The sequence below is a fragment of the Pseudorasbora parva genome, chromosome 9 (genome assembly GCF_024679245.1).
Source record: "Pseudorasbora parva isolate DD20220531a chromosome 9, ASM2467924v1, whole genome shotgun sequence".
Taxonomy (NCBI): domain Eukaryota; kingdom Metazoa; phylum Chordata; class Actinopteri; order Cypriniformes; family Gobionidae; genus Pseudorasbora; species Pseudorasbora parva.
The window spans coordinates 20,605,901-20,623,758 of record NC_090180.1 but is presented as its reverse complement, the minus strand read 5'-3'; the positions used below and the strand labels follow the sequence as shown (position 1 = coordinate 20,623,758).

At 39.7% G+C, this 17,858-nt stretch overlaps 1 protein-coding gene across 1 annotated transcript in view; it reads left to right on the top strand.

Annotated features, from left to right (window-relative positions):
- The window catches only part of ak5 (adenylate kinase 5), a 162,236-nt gene that overhangs the window by 59,444 nt on the left and 84,934 nt on the right, over positions 1-17,858 (top strand). The window contains exon 6 of the mRNA XM_067454289.1: positions 267-458. Within this exon, the coding sequence (XP_067310390.1) occupies positions 267-458 (192 nt within the window). The remainder of the gene's footprint in view (positions 1-266; positions 459-17,858) is intronic.

Genomic DNA, 17,858 nt, shown 5'->3' with positions numbered 1-17,858 from the left:
CGTGAATGTTACGACTAAGACACCTCATGTATGCTTATTTGCCTTTCATCCACATCAAATCTTATTTATTATAATATGAAAGGCTAAAACTCATCTTACTTAAAGATGCGTTAGACGCAGAGTGGCACTTAATAGCTACAGATCACTGAATCCACTAGTCACTTTGAACTTGACTGCCAGAAGGTGAAGGAACCAATGAATATCAACTTGAACTGAGACATAGTACTAGTTAAGAGACACTCATCTCCTTTGTTCTGTCTCTGTAGATCTGTACTCCAGACCTGGTGGTGTTTCTGGCCTGCTCTAATCAACGCCTGAAGGAGCGTCTGGAGAAACGTGCGGAGCAGCAGGGTCGCCCAGATGACAACCCTAAAGCTATCGATCGACGCTTGACTAATTTCAAACAGAATGCCATCCCTCTGGTTAAATACTTCCAAGAAAAAGGCCTCATCGTCACAGTAAGCAATAATTTGAGTATATTCAAAAGTTAGTGAGACTCAAATGGAAGACTCAAATGGACTCATGATGGGCCGTTGAATTATTTTTCAAAAATTCAACAGCCCAGAGTCAATTATCTCGCTTATACTATGGTCACCACACCTCAAACATTGTTCAGATGATTTATTTCAAAACATTTGTCATGTTTTATCCTTAAAACGCTCTTGTGTGCAGGACTATTTCCTTACGCATCTGAACACAAGCCTCCGTTGCTCATTCCAAAATGCAATTTTAGAGTTAGTAACGGAGGTGTGAGCCACTGATAGCAGACTTATGCAGTTATTATTGCATTTATTAGAGAGAGAGAGAGAGAGAGAGAGAGAGAGAGAGAGAGAGAGTATGTGATTTACCTCAGTTTGTGCATCTCTTACAACAGTGTTTGCCAGCAGTGTCTACTAATACGAAACTTTAAGAACAAACAGTAATGTTATTACCTCGCTAGTAAGAAATGTCATGTAGCTTTCAAGTTGCTAAACTTTTTTACTGATAAAATCATCAGAGACAACACGTTTTTGTGCGAGTGTGTGTCAGTAGCGTATGTGTGTGTGTTTGAGTGGGAGAGCAGAGAGCGGGGAAAGACAGTATGTGCTTTTCATACATACAATTCATTTTGTCTACTAATTTTGTAACATAATTTGTCGGTTTTTATCCTATTGTTTACTATATTTATTTGCTTGGTCTCTGTCGTTGTGGGTTTTGGTTCTTTTTGTGTTGTAGGCTGTAATGACATTTGAAATATCTGCAATCATTTGGTGAAGTGATATGGAACTGTAATGCGGCCAAGACCTGCCTGGAACTACTTTTTTTTTACTTTGTGTTTCGCTGAAAATAATTGGACAACTTAGAACGTTTGCCAGCCAATCAGATTCAAGCATTCAACAGCCCCCGTAGTATAACAGAATTTTAAGGGTTCCCTTGTGGAAAAGTAAACTTTAGCAGAGTTATCATTACAGAAATAATTTTGTAATTACACATTTGTAATGCTGTTGCAATGGAGTACATTTAAAATATATTAACTTTACATGTAATATCAAACAAAAAAGTATTAAATTATATGTATTAAAGTAATTTACATGTGTTTTAGAATGTTAATCAATAAGTTTACTTCTTTGTAATTTGACAAAAGATTTTTTTAAACTTTAGGAATTAACATGTGTTTTTTAAAGTAAGTCTTTAATTTACATTTTTAAAAGTTTAATTAAGGGTGTAAAAAGTATACTCTCTTTAAGTACACTGAAGTATAGCCTATTAATTCAGTAATATTATAATAACTATAAGTAAATTATATACAGTTGCAAGAAAAAAGAATGTGAACCTCTTGCAGAATCTGGGAAAATGGGAATAATTTTAACTAAATAAGAGGGATCACGCATTTTATTTTTTATTTAGTGCTGTCCTGAATAAGATTTTTTACTTCTTTTTCTTTTCTTTTTTTTTTTTTACATAAATGACCCCGTTCAAAAGTTTATAAACCATTGATTCTCAATACTTTGTGTCGTTCCCTGGATGGTCCACAGCTGATTTTTTTTGTTTTGTAATAGTTGTTCTTGTGTCCCTTGTTTTTGTCCAATATTCTTCAGAAAAATCCTCCATGTCTTGCAAACTCTTCAGTTTTCCAGCATCTTTTTCATTTTTGAACCCTCTCCAGCAGTGACTTTATGATTTTAAGATCCATTTTTCCACACTGAGTACAATTGAGGGACTCAAACACAACTATTAAAAAAGGTAGGATAGGATAGGATAGGATAGGATAGGATAGGATAGGATAGGATAGGATAGGATAGGATAGGATAGGATAGGATAGGATAGGATCGGATCGGATCGGATCGGATCGGATAGGAAAAACTAAAGCCAACTTGTATAATTTTGCAACTTGCAAATGTACAACTTGTAGAATACAATTTAATGCATTTTTCAATGAAGGATGAACAAAGCAATAACAGAAAATATAGCCATACATTATTCCTATATAAATAGTAGACAGCTTTCCAATCTGTTCATTTAAAGTGCATAATTTCAGGCTATGGTGTAGATAATGTAATGCATTATGTGGATCATGTGCATTTATCTTGCATATTGGTGTAAATAATGGCATGAATCTTGTGGATTATGTGCATTTATCTTGCATATTGGTGTAAATAATGGCATGAATCATGTGGATTATGTGAATTTATCTTGCATATTGGTGTAGATAATGGCATGCATCATGTGGATTATGTGCATTTGTCTTGCATATTAAACTGGTATCATTATGACACCTTTGTGATTAAGCGACTTTATAATACACCTGCGCACATGTCATGATTGATTTCTGGAAATCCCAGCAGCATATAGACCACCACATCTTCCCAGTGCTGTCAGTTTCATTAAGACATGCTCTTTATCACTCTGAGTAATTAATACAGACAAATAGAGTGATCTGGGACAGGCCGGAAATTAAAAGGCAGTTAGATCCAGCATGTGTCAGGATCCCAATGGAGCCACTTTTTCAACATGCTGGAGCTCTTTTTAGTTACTAAACAAAGTTGATGAGGATGTGCTATTAGAAACTGATTTTTTTTTTTTATTCAGGACTTCAAAGTGGAAATTACTGGAAAAAGATATGTTTATATGATATGATGAGTGACGTCTATAAAATTACAAGGAGCAAGGGAATTTAGAAAGGAGAAAAGCAATAAACATTAAATTAAAGTTTTGTTCCAAGGTATTGTAACAGTGTCATGAACTGTACAAGGTTCTAGTGGTTGTAGTTTTCATCCTCACCACCAGGGGGTCCTAGAGTGCTCCCTTGGTATGGTTAAAAGGTGAGGAAGTAGTAGAGTAAGACAGAGGACAGCATGGTGTGCTTTGTGTTCCTTCTTGGCCTTGAAACATCCTTGTTGGGAAACCTAGTTGTTTGATGCTCAATTGTAAGTAATGTTTGATTATAACCACTGAATGATGTACATTGAATAACTTTATTTCATACTTAATGTTATATGTGAAATTTAGTTATGAGGTAACGGTTATTATGCCTTGAGATTGTCGTGAACCCCATTTTAAGTGGGTTGATTGAATGAATGTTTGTATTTTCTTTTATAGAAGGATTCTTGATTATGGGCATTCTTTCCATGTTCATCACCATGTGCTATGGGAATAATGTGGATGGGCTATCATTAAGGAAGAGACTGATGTGCCAAGGCATATGGGACATTTCTTGCAATACATGTCTGAGCTTTAAGCTTCAAGTATAATCCTTTAGTATTTTCCTGCGGACGAGACTTTCTGTGATTTCTGTTTTGGGTTATTGATTGATTTGTTTTTGTTTTGTTTGTTTGTTGTTTATTTAATTATTTGGAGAAGGTCTGTTCCAATAGGGGTTATTCAAGTATTATGTAAAAAGGGTCCATTGTCGTGTATTTGTACATCAAATGAACTTAATCAGCAAACGAGTTTGGAAAAGGAACTCTTTATTGATATAACCATGTGTGAAGTAATACAGTTGACTCCTCCTTCAAAATTTGTGTAGCGGTTTTCTTTGTTAGAGAGACAGAGGATCAGTTATAGATGGCGCCCAAACAGGGACAAAACTGTATTTATTCTTAACTACTTTGATGTGCAAAATAAGAAATGGAAGACTTAAATCCTGATGAGAGGGATGAGAGTATGCCCAACCCTGATTTTACAGCTGGTCCATTTGTGACTCGTAGAGAACCTGTTAAAGAACTCATACATACTTTAAGTGAGCTGTATATTAATTCTGAAGAGGATGATTCCGTTGTAGATGCAGACCCACAACCTCGCTCTATGACGCCCCTACCACCTGAAGAAAAGGAAGGAGATGATTTAAACTTATCACTACAGGCAGCAATAGAGGAATTAAAAGGAAGAGTTGTTAACCTGGAGAAATGCAGTGCTGACTGTATTCAGGAGGTAAGCCAGTGCTGTTCTCAAGTAGATCTTGAGGTTCAGTGTGGGTCTCTGGAGGAAAAGCTGACATACCATATCGAGAGGGAGTGCGACAGAGTTAAAAAAATCTTAGAACTGAGTATACAAGATCTGGGAAAATCTATGGTTGACTGCTTAAAAAGGAGAGATCAGCAGATTAATAACAAGCTAAGGTCCTGGGTACCAGTAACATCAACTCCAGTTGTTACATCTGCTCCTGATCAGTACACACCCATTTCACGGCAAGGTGGAAGGAAGACCCATGCATCTCAGCCTTTTTCCGTCAACACTGAAACTGTACCTGCACCCACCTATTTGCCCCCTGTTAAAGTAGAGTTTCCCCATTTTGGAAGTGAAGCAGACACCGATCCTGTGTCTTTTATTGAACGATGTGAAGAATATTTGGCCATTCGACCTCTGAGTGACTCTGAAATTCTTGCTTCACTTACTTCAGTATTAAAGGGCACAGCGAAAGATTGGTGGTTGGCCGAGAAAAGAACGGTATTGACATGGCAACAGTTTAAAACAATCTTTCTCCGCTCATTTTTAAATGACGATTATGAGGCTGAGGCTGAAAGAAGGCTTCTGGAGAGGAAACAAGGGGCTAAGGAGAGTATACGTGATTTTGCATTCCATTATAGAGCCTTGTGCCTAAGATGGAAGAAGGACATGCACGAGAGAGAAATGGTCCAAGCCATACTAAGAAACTGCAATCCTCGTCTTGCGAGCCTGTTGCGAGGAACGGTGAGAGACGTCAGTGAATTGGTAAGGATAGGGACCCAAATCGAAAGAGATTTTGAGGAATCCAAACGATATTGGAACCATGCCAATTCTGAGATGCAGAAGAAAAGATCTCCTAGTGAGAAAGATACCATCCATTGGTCAACCCATGCTAATACCCGAGTAGTTCAGTCAGTTTCATTTCCCAGTCAGGCTGAGTTGAAAATGGTGACTTTACCCATATTACTAAGAGGTCGGTACTTTCAGGCAATGGTGGACACAGGGAGCACCCTGTCTCTGATTCAAGAGTCCTGTTGGAACCAGATAAAAGGACAAGACCAGTGGAACCCAAGCAAAGGACAGACATTCATGTTAGCCAATGGTCAGATGCATTCTTCCATGGGCATGTCTAACTGGGAATGTGAGCTGCAGGGGCAAAAGTTCAAACTGACATTGTATGTGCTGAGAGATTCAGATCTGACAGTACCAATAATTCTGGGTATGGATTTTTTAACTTCTGCTGGGGTTATGCTGGATTTCCGAAGGGCCCAGTATGGCATAATATCCCAAGAGGAAAGTGAGAGTGAGAAGTTTCCCCTTTTGCCATCTAAGTCATTTACCAACTATGTGGTTTCCTTTTATCTTGCTTTGCCTGGTAGAGAAATAACATCAGAAGTCTCATCAGCTGTTCGACAACTAGCCTTCAAAGCTGATACCACCTCAGAATTCCAGAGTCATTTGGAGAAGTTGATGAGTGAATGGCCTATGGTTTGCACGAATGAGGTAGGACACACTTCAGTAATCAAACACTGCATCAATACTGTAGATGAAGTTCCTCTCCGTAAGAGAGCATACCGTGTATCTGTGGCGAAACAACAATTCATTGACAAAGAGATTAAGGAGATGTTAGCCAATAACATAATTAGACCTTCAAACTCATCATGGGCTTCTCCTGTTGTTATTGTTCCTAAAAAAGATGGTGGATCTAGGTTTTGTGTAGACTTCCGTGGATTGAACTCAAAAACGTACTTGGATGCTTACCCGATGCCCCAAATCCAGGATATTTTGGGATCTTTACATGGAGCCAGAATTTTCAGCACTTTAGATCTCAAAAGTGGATATTGGCAGGTGGAGATGGAGCCAGAAAGCATGCCTAAAACTGCTTTTGTGACATCCTCAGGTCTATTTGAATTCTTGCGCCTACCATTCGGTCTTAAAAACGCTGCAGCTTCTTTTCAGCGTTTAATGGAATGTGTACTGAGAGAAATCAAGGGAAAATGCTGCTTTGTATACATTGACGATATTGTGGTATACTCAAAGGATGAGAGTGAGCACTTGTTGCACCTAAGTCAAATTTTCCAGTGCCTCAATCAAGCTGGTTTGACTTTAAACCTTAAAAAGTGCAATATGATGCAGAGGTCTTTAACTTTTCTAGGCCATGTGATCTCAGAGGAAGGCATTAAGACGGATCCTGCTAAGATAGCGTCAGTGAGACAGTTTCCAGTGCCTCAATCCTTAAAGGAGGTGCAACGGTTTTTAGGACTTGCTGGCTGGTATCACCGATATGTACCACGATTTTCAGAGAAAGCAGCCTCTCTACATGCTTTAAAGAAGAAAGGAGCCACTTGGGCTTGGACAGAAGCCTGTCAAGAAGCATTTGAAACCATTAAGAATGATCTAACTCAGACTCCTGTCCTGATTTCTCCAGACTTTTCTAGGCTATTTAAGGTGCAGACAGATGCGAGCGAGAAAGGACTGGGAGCAGTTTTGACTCAAGACATAGAAGGAGAAGAACACGTTGTTGCTTATGCTTCCCGTTTACTTCAGGGAGCTGAAAAAGCATACTCTGTGTCTGAGAAGGAGTGCTGTGCTGTTCTGTGGGCTGTGGAGAAGTGGCGGCCTTATTTAGAGGGTAGACCCTTTGAAGTTATAACCGATCACTCAGCATTGACTTGGGTTTTTAATCACCCCAAACCCTCTTCAAGATTGACCCGGTGGGCTATACGGTTGCAGGAGTTTGAATTTACAGTTAAGTATCGGAAAGGACAATGCAATGTGGTCCCAGATACGTTATCCAGGAGTCTGGAAGACACTGCAAATTTGAACATGGTGAGGCAAATGAAGACTGCAAGTTCAACTGTAACACCCTCAAGCCTACCAGTGGATTGGGAGGAAATTGCGAAAGCTCAGCAAGAGGATGCTGAAATAAAGGAACTGACTGATAAGGCTCTCACGCAAACAGATATCAATCCCTTAAGAATCCATTATGTTGTAAGAAATGGGTTTTTATTTCGTAGTGTGCCAGATGGACAAGAGGGGCAGAAGTTTCAGCTGGTAGTGCCAGAAGGTTTGCGCAAAGAGTTCTTGAAATATGCCCACGACAATCCGTTGAGTGGTCACTTTGGGCGGCTCAAAACCCTTTTGAGATTGCTTGATATGGTGTACTGGCCCAGTTTACGCTCCGATGTTTGGAAGCACTGTAAAGAGTGTCATGTGTGCCAGATGTACAAACCCTCAATCTCCAAGTTGTCTGGTTACTTGCAGAGTACCCCAGTGGTGGAGCCTGGATATATGATAGGTGTGGACCTAATGGGACCTTTTCCTAAGAGTCCCAGGCAAAATGAGCATCTTTTGGTGATAGTAGATTACTGCTCAAAATGGGTTGAGTTGTTTCCTCTACGGGTAGCCAAAGCCCCACAAATAGCTCACATTCTGGTAGATGAAATTTTCACTCGTTGGGGTACTCCAGTCTATTTGGTTTCTGACAGAGGAGCGCAATTTACCTCACACCTCTTGAATTTAGTATGCAAGCAATGGGGGGTAACTCAAAAACTTACCACTGCCAGTCATCCACAAACTAATTTCACAGAGCGCATCAACCGTACGCTCAAAACTATGATAGCCTCTTATGTCAACGAACATCATCGTCATTGGGATCGTTGGCTTGCAGAATTTAGGTTTGCCATAAATACAGCTTGGCAAGAATCCACTAGGTTTACACCTGCCGAAATCGCTTTAGGGCGAAAACTAAAAGGACCAGTAGAGCGAGCCCTGTCAAGTCCACCTGATCCCAGTAATCCTGCTTATGCAGTGCTGGAACGATATGAGAACCTGCTGAAGTCGGTGAAAGAGAATGTAGAGCAAGCTCAGAGGAAGCAAGGGCGCTATTATAACCTTCGTAGAAAACATGCTCAGTATCAGGTTGGAGATTTAATATGGGTGCGCTCTCATCCCTTGTCACGGGCCAGCGAAGGGTTTATGTCTAAGCTAGCTCCTAAGTGGAAGGGTCCAGCTAAAATTATAAAATGTTTGGGTCCAGTTAATTGTTCTGTTGCATTTTTGGATGACCCTGATCATTCAGACATCTTTCATGTACAGAACCTGAAGCCTTTCCATGGTTATGTCAAGCCTTCCAATGAGGAGAAGGGTATGTAACAGTGTCATGAACTGTACAAGGTTCTAGTGGTTGTAGTTTTCATCCTCACCACCAGGGGGTCCTAGAGTGCTCCCTTGGTATGGTTAAAAGGTGAGGAAGTAGTAGAGTAAGACAGAGGACAGCATGGTGTGCTTTGTGTTCCTTCTTGGCCTTGAAACATCCTTGTTGGGAAACCTAGTTGTTTGATGCTCAATTGTAAGTAATGTTTGATTATAACCACTGAATGATGTACATTGAATAACTTTATTTCATACTTAATGTTATATGTGAAATTTAGTTATGAGGTAACGGTTATTATGCCTTGAGATTGTCGTGAACCCCATTTTAAGTGGGTTGATTGAATGAATGTTTGTATTTTCTTTTATAGAAGGATTCTTGATTATGGGCATTCTTTCCATGTTCATCACCATGTGCTATGGGAATAATGTGGATGGGCTATCATTAAGGAAGAGACTGATGTGCCAAGGCATATGGGACATTTCTTGCAATACATGTCTGAGCTTTAAGCTTCAAGTATAATCCTTTAGTATTTTCCTGCGGACGAGACTTTCTGTGATTTCTGTTTTGGGTTATTGATTGATTTGTTTTTGTTTTGTTTGTTTGTTGTTTATTTAATTATTTGGAGAAGGTCTGTTCCAATAGGGGTTATTCAAGTATTATGTAAAAAGGGTCCATTGTCGTGTATTTGTACATCAAATGAACTTAATCAGCAAACGAGTTTGGAAAAGGAACTCTTTATTGATATAACCATGTGTGAAGTAATACAGTTGACTCCTCCTTCAAAATTTGTGTAGCGGTTTTCTTTGTTAGAGAGACAGAGGATCAGTTATAGTATTTCCCAAATGTGTCACTTGCTTTATTTCTTTTTGTCTGAAAATGGCTACAGGGTAAAGGTTCTTGCTCAAAAATTGATTGACGCTAAAACATGAAAAAAAAAAAAAAAAAAAAAAAAAATATATATATATATATATATATATATATATATATATATATATATATATATATATATATATATATATATATATATATATATATATATAAAATGTTTAAGAGATTTAGAAGTTTGATACTTTACTATTTTTGAAATGTACATAACTTTTTTAAGGAATGATGAAAAGCAGAATTGTTAACTTTTGAGGGAACTTGCGCTGCGTCAAAGACACTATAGGGTGTTTCAAGGCAATATATGTGCCAAAGGAGAGGATGTCCTCTCTGCAAACTCCTTGTGAAAGCTCCCTCTATGACTGCTTCCCAGCCCGTATGTTACGCATCTGTTGTCACCACTTTCCGCTGACAAGGCAACCCCAATGGTTTCTTTTATATGACAAGGGTATGAATCCTTCTGCATGTAACCTTCATCATATGGAACAGGTTTTCCCTCAGGAAGAATCCCCTGGTCTTGAGCCACAACTGCAGGGGTCTCATGTGTAGCAGGCCAAAAGGTATTATACTGCTGCCATAAGCCCCAACAATCTCTGGAATTGTTTTACAGTGATGGCCTGGCCTAGATTGATCCTGGTAACTGCATCCAGGATAGACTCCATACGAGTGGGAGACAATTGTTCCCACATCGTAGTCAAAATGTAATTCTCTGCAGGGAGGATAACACTTTTCTTTACAATAAGCCTCAACCCCAAGCACCTTATATGGCCAAAGACGATATCTTGATGCCTGTGACTGAGCTATTAACCAGTCAACTGTGTAATTGAGGACATGAATGCCCTGGAGTCTCAATGGAGCCCGTGCTTTTCGATCCATGCATTTTGTGTAGTTGCGAGGGGATAACCCGAGGCAGAACAGAAGAACCTGTTGAGTGAAAAACACTTCCCTAAAAGTACACCTCAGGAACTTTCTGTTTTGTGGAAGAACGGATATGTGGATATACATGTCCTTCAGATCTATCGTGACAAACCAGTCCTTGTTCAACGGAATTGATAACATCTTGAACCTGAATCTCTTCAGAGACTGATTCAAGTGTGGGAGATCTAGAATAGGACGTAACCCCAAATCCTTCTTTAGAACAATAAAGTACTGGATGTAGACTCCCTCTTAAGAGGAGGAATGTGCCAATCAGAAGTACTTCCATTTGTACCATTCCTTTTGTTTATTTTGACTAAGCTGAACAAAATATTGTATTTGCTCAACAGCAGCAACAGCAGCAGTGTAGCAGAACTCGTTTGGAAAAAAAAGAGGAATATTCCATGCCCCATGCCAATAAATGCTCAAATAATCCACTTTGAAAGACAGTCTTTAAGATATCGTTGAACCTTGTGGGACGGGCCCTAAACAGGATCCCGTAATGCTTTTTTCACAGTACACAGGACCCACTGAGACACATTAGCCCTCATTTATCAAAAGTGCGTACACCAAATTTCTTGCGTACAGCTTGTGTACACCCAAAACCACGGTGACTTTGAGATTAATCAATATTGACATTGGCGTACGGCACGCTCAAATCCTAACCCAGCTCAGGAGGTGGTGTACACACGTTTTGAGTTAGTGCGAAAATGCGCAGAAAAACAATTCCTAACACCACAAAACCCACTGACAAAGATATGCTATATTATGAACCACTGTAAAACAACAACAACAACATAGTAATAATAAACTTCAGTGTTTATTTCTGTACAACATGGACTTCAATGTTTAATTTGTGTGACTTTACCAAATAATTTGATTTGTAGGCATATGTATTCCTCCAGTTACGATCCTGTGAGCTTTACCTGACGTTTCAGGGTTAGGCCCGGCAGCTGCGCACGGACTGGGACTGAAAATAATTCAGACTGACAAAATAATAAAAATGACATTCTTGACATTCTTCTTCTTTTACATAATTATAATAATAATAATAATAATAATAATAATAATAATAATAAATAAAAATGACATTCTTCTTCTAAATAACATTGATAATAAAAAATCATAATAATAATAATAATAATAATAAGAAGAAGAAGAAGAAGAAGAATCTTACAAATTGTCATGCAATTATTAATGTGAATGAATGGTATTCCACATCACATCATCACTATTGTACACCCCAATTCATGTGCCGTGATATGAAATTAAATGCTAATAGGCCAGCAGCCATATCACCCTGTAGCCCAAGACTGGTTTCCCACTGAAGCTAAGCAGGGCTGAGCCTGGTCAGTACCTGGATGAGAGACCAAATGGGAAAAACCAGGTAGCTGCTGGTAGAGGTGTTAGTGAGGCCAGCAGGGGGCGCTCACCCTGTGGTTTGTGTGAGTCCTAACACTCCAGTATAGTGATGGGGACACGATACTGTCAATGAGCACCGTCCTTCGGATGAGACGTTAAACTGAGGTCCTGACTCTCTGTGGTCATTAAAAATCCCAGGATGTCTTTCGATAAAGAGTAGGGGTGTAACCACGGCATCCTGGCCAGTTTTGCCCATTGGCCCCTGTCTATCATGGCCTCCTAATAATCCCCATATATGATTGGCCTAATCACTCTGTCTCCTCTCCACCAATCAGCTGGTGTGTGGTGGGCGTTCTGGCGCAATATGGCTGCCATCACATCATCCAGGTGGATGCTGCACATTGGTGGTGGTTGAGGAGACTCCCCCCTTTTTGTATGTAAAGTGCTTTGGGTGTCTAGAAAAAGTGCTATATAAATGTAATTAATTATTATTATTAATTGTTTCAAAACATGTGCTGTAAAATAATGCATTATGAATGGTAATTTCTCATCCAAACAGCTATTTATACTGCTGGAGTGCGCTCTGACAGTACTCCTAAGATTGATAAATGAGGGCCATTGTGTAGAAGTTTACATGCTTCTATGTAATCTAATATGGGGACCATAGGTGCTTTTCAGATGCTGCATTCAGTGCTGCCTGGCTGGGAATGACCAACTTTTCTACAGGCCTTTTGAGAGGATGTGAACTCTGCAGGGACGCAACGAATTTGGACGGACACTGCGATTTGCATTGACTGGAAACCGATGTACCCCAAAGTGTACAAGACAGTGGAGAAAGAACATTGAGCATCAAGCCACATATTGTGTGTATGAGGATTTGATAGCTTTGGGCAGCAGTCACACAAGACCTAGATCAGAGAGGGATGAACCTCTTAAACGCTGCTAACTGGCGTCCTCAAACCTCCTAACTACGTCAGAAGGTCAGAAGGTGAGAGTGGAAGTTCTATCTAGATACGGGAGGATTACTTTGGGTTCGGGCCAAATACCGAGCTCAGAGCCCTCTCCTTGGACAGCACACCAAATACACATACTATTATGCATACTATGGCATACTATCTGATTAGTCTGTAAGTGTGAACTCATGAATATCGAGGCAGTTCTTTTAGCCTGACCTCGCCCTCATCTAAGTCTCTTAGCAGGTCGGCTTGGTATGCCTGTATGATTGCCATACTTGTGCAGGCATGCATCAGCCTGACCTGCTGCCATATAAGCCTTGTCCACCAAATTAGATGTAATACAACAGGGTTTGTTGGCAGTGTCAGGACCTTGAGGGATGACATTACGTCAGGTAATAGATAGGATGCGAGTGTCTCCTCAACCCGCGGCATCATCCCACAGCCGTTTTCCCTGGATGGATGAATAATTATGCACTGTGGGGCTCACTGAGGGAAATGTCCTTTTCCACGATCTCAAAATCTCAGAATGGAGATCCGGAAAGAAAAGAGCCAGATTGCTGGGTGCAGCAAATGAGGGTGGAGAAAGGGCCAAAGCCATCTCGAGCTCCTCTGCCAGCTCCATTTGTGAACCCACCCCACCCCCACCCCAGATCTGAGACGCCAAGTTGCCTCGGTGGATGTGGGTCACGAACAGTAAGCCTGGCGCCTCATCGAACAGAGCCAGTAGGGAGCAGAGTGTTCTGATCGGCAGCTGCTAACAATGTACACAGACCACCCCCTGGAGAGATGTCCAGGCAATAAACACAAAGCTTGTGTGTTTCCCCACCCATAATTTGAGAGGAGTCACACACTGCTTAAATTGCCTTTCGCTCGCCAAAAGTTTCACTTTCTTGGACAAACAACAGCAAATAAAACAGTTTCACAAACAAAGAGCTTACTAAAGAGCAGAAGCTAACACTGTTGTGTTCTGGCATCCGTTTGTTGTTTCCATAGTACACCCTCACACATTAAGTGGCGCAGCACCAATCAAGATCAGACTAGTTTCACACATGCTTCAAAGGCTATTTTACCCAGACACTTTACCCTATAGTGATTTACATAACTTACTTAATGCACATTGCCACCTATTTGGTGGTTGTGCAATAATTTTTTCGAGCTTTCGTTTCATAAGTATTCTTGTTCACTGAGAATAAGGAGTGTATTGTTTGTTTGATGCTAATTAATTGAATGCAGATCCCACAGATGTGTGAGATGACAATAATGTAAATTAGGGATGCACTGATCCGATACTCAGGATCGGTATCGGCTCCGATCCGCCATTATTTGCCGGATCGGGTATCGATCAGACAGGACTCATCCAAATTCGATACCGTGCATATAATATTCTGTGTTATTGTTAAGCCCCAGTGCCCCACAAAAGGCACAGAAACATTATAAAGCATCATCAACAATTTGTGCACTATATTACAAGTGTTCTAAAGCCATTCCATTGTTTAATGTAAGGTACAGATGAATATTTAAGTCATTAAATTAAAGTTCACGTCAATGCATGCTTCCCTCCACTGCGGCTCAGTCACTCTCCATTCAGCTTTAAACTGCGTGCTGCGTTCAGTTGCGACAGTCAACACGATGAAACTCTCTCCAAAATTATTTTTTTGTTTCTGTTATTATGCTTGATCTGAAGATAACAGTCTATGGTTTCTCATAATATGATTTTGCTGGCGTTTATTGCTGTAAATCGTGTTACTTTCTACCGGGTGTCTGTTAGATCACAACACTGGACTAGAGATGGTATTGTTCTTCACACACAGTAACTGAAATGTTAAACTGTTAAAATAAACGGCTTATAAGAATACTGCATAGATACATGACGCGTCTATATCTTGTTTTGAACTTCTCAATGCGGACAAAGTCACGGAACGCTGTGAGCATATGAAAGGCGTATTAATCGCCTTTCTTGTTCTGCCCTATCTATATGTTGCCGCCTTATTAAAAAGATGCACTATTCATTTAAAATAAATGTAATTTCTTAGTATATAGGCCCTATTTCTAAATATATTTCAACCTGTCCTCCAAAAAAATAGACTCTATAGGTCGTTTTTCAAGCACCTTATTACGAACTATATTGATGTTTTAAAGACATGCGCCCTCTAGCTGGAGTAAAAATAATGACAGTGTCGTGTTACGTCTGACGTCATGAACTGACGTATTACTGTCGTTACCAATCAAAATGGGTGTTCACTTTAATGCAATGTGTGGACTTTTTACCACCATTTGTCATATTTCCATTTAGCAAAAATATATTTTTTAAATTTACAACTACACCTACCCCATCCCTAAACCTACCCTGTGATTTATAGTGCATACACACTTTTAAGCACATGTGTTCCCTGGGATCGAACTCACGATCGCATGATCACACGTTGTTGTTGTATAGTGCAATGCTTTACCAACACATAGCTATGCAAAACCTGAAATATTAAGCAGATAAAAGGGAAAAATGCTTTAAAATGAAAGTGTCCTGCTGTCAATAGGAGCACAACGCTCCTGTGCGTCGTACTAAATTAATTAAAATATTGTCGATAGGGGTGCAACTTTAGTATACGCTTCTATGGTTCGTATTTCAAGGAAGTGACAAACGACCTATATAGGCGTATTGGTTAGAGCACATGTTGATATATTTACTTGTTTTTCATGAATATATTTTGTGTAACATTCTACCAGATTTACAGATTTGCTCCTAACGTCCTTGGCTTGTTTCGCATTTCCTCTCACACGCTGCGAGCCGCGAACATACGAGCATCCACGATGTCCACACGATTTCTCCCGAGAAAAAAAAATCGTCTGCGAGTTCGTACGACAGCAAAAATCGCACCGTGTACGCCCGCCTTTAGTTTGTCCTACTGTTAGCAGACTCAAGCGCATGGAGTACTTTAGACATTAAACAGGAATCTTTTTGATTCCAGTCTAGATAATGTCAGCGATTTTAATGGGTTTTGTTTGAGCTGTGTCTGGAAGCTTAGGCATCTGACTTGTTGCCTCAGTGTCCTATCAGGCAATTACTTTGCAGGCAGCGTTTGCACACAAAAGTACCTCACAAAACTGATTTTGGACAGACTTCAGACACTTCAGAGACAGTATAATGGTTTAATGATCTACAACAAAATAGAGCAAGCTTTGGTGATAAATAAGCAAATATTTAGTGATTTCTCACTACACAAAAAAATAAAAAAATAAATACACCAAAAGTGAAAAATTGTTTTAAACACAAACTATGACTCAGTTTCCACCTTTTTATTTTTTAGCCCATCTATCTGTCACAGAATGGAACGCACAAGGTTGTGGGATATCAAAGGCAGCAAAGGATACAGCTATGCTGCTTTCAAAAATCGATCAGATGAAGGGAGACAGATCTCAAGAGACATGATTGAAGCTAATGTTGGATTAAGACATGCCTTGTTGCCTTTTTACATAGGAATGCACCCTCCGAATGCAGAATTTTTAGTACGTGTCACTCGGGTTTGGTGTAGACAGGTGTCAGCCATTAAGCAACGGAATGCCAGTGGGCAGGCCTTATGATGCAGTGTTGTAAAATGAGTCAATGTCTTACTCTATTGGCAGAGATATGGACATTTATTTGCCTGTGTGATGTCACAAATCCCACAATTTCTAAATTAACTGATTTTGAAGCTTGGTTAAATAAATGCTTTGTTTATAGTGTGGAGAATATTAAAGCTATGAAACTTGATGTGCATTTTAATGAATAGATCAAGGAAAAATGACTTTCTGTTGTCTTGACCTTTTTAAAAGCGAAACACTGAGCTGTAGCTAAAGAATAATCAAGCTTATGAGCTTGAGATAAGCCGAATCTTTCTGCCTTTGCATTCCTCAGTGCCTCTACTAGCTCATATCAGCCACTTGTGTGTCAGCTGGGACTACCATACCACAGCAACTGGAGAAAAAATAAATTTAATCTTCAAATAATGAGAGCAAAGCATCCATACTCATTTAAAAAGAATGGATGTCACTCTCTAATTTCAGATGATATGCCAGAATCATCATGGTATTTGGGGATGCAGGTGTGTAATATACCTCACAGGAGCACGGTTCTCATTCACAGCGTGCAGCCTGCATTGATCCACTTCACCCTCAATTGAAGCATTTACCAGTGGAAATGACACACAAATATTACTCTTCATAATTATATTGGACCTGGAAGTAGGAGGGGGGAGAAAAAGAAAAACAATTATGTACAACAGTTTTTCCCTTGACATCAATTCCATATTCACTTCCTGTCTAGAGCTGCAGTGGGTTGAGCAGATTTAATTAACTGATGGTAGATTGACAGCCTTAGTGTTGTGCGGACTCCCGCTTTGCAAGGCCATCGCAGCTGAACGTAAACAAATCTAGATTCTGACAGTGTGGCTGTCAGCTCAGGCGGTACATTCTTCAGCGTTTTCTGCACTGCCTTTGCTTGTGTGGATGCAGGGATGTGTGATGTGAGGATGGGCACATTTCACAACGTGAGTTTAACAATGATCGAAGCCTATGGATTCATATCATGATTTTCTTTAGTTTAATTCTTTAATTCTTTTGTTTTTGTTTTTGTTTGTTTTTTGCTACTTTTAAAATATGTTTACCATCTTTAAAATGTTTCATGTGAGTAAAGGGTAGTTCACCCAAAAATGCTCTATCATTACCGATCAAGCTTAAAGGTGTCATGAACTAGCTTTTTTTAATATACTGTTGTCTGAGGTCAACTTATGACATTTGTATGATTTTAAGTAATAGGCTACACTGTACGTTTGGTTTTGGTTTTAAAGACTTGGAAGTAAACGCCCACAGCTAGGATTGGATAAGATTTTCATATTTAATGAGCTTTGGCTCCCCCGCGAGCGCACATGAAGGTTTGTTTGAAGCGTGTGGGGAAACAGCAAACTGAATAATTCGTCCCACAGGGCTCGCAAAACGTCTTTATCAAACAAACACAATGATTTATTTCTCATTCACCCGCCATTGATTGGAATGTTATTTTTTATTACTTGGCCCGCTCAATCGGTGGATATAAGCGCAAACAGTGCTTTACACACACACACGCGGCAAGTACATTGCAGACAGCATGATCAAAATGTGATTGTAAATTTTCCTTCAAATATCTAGTG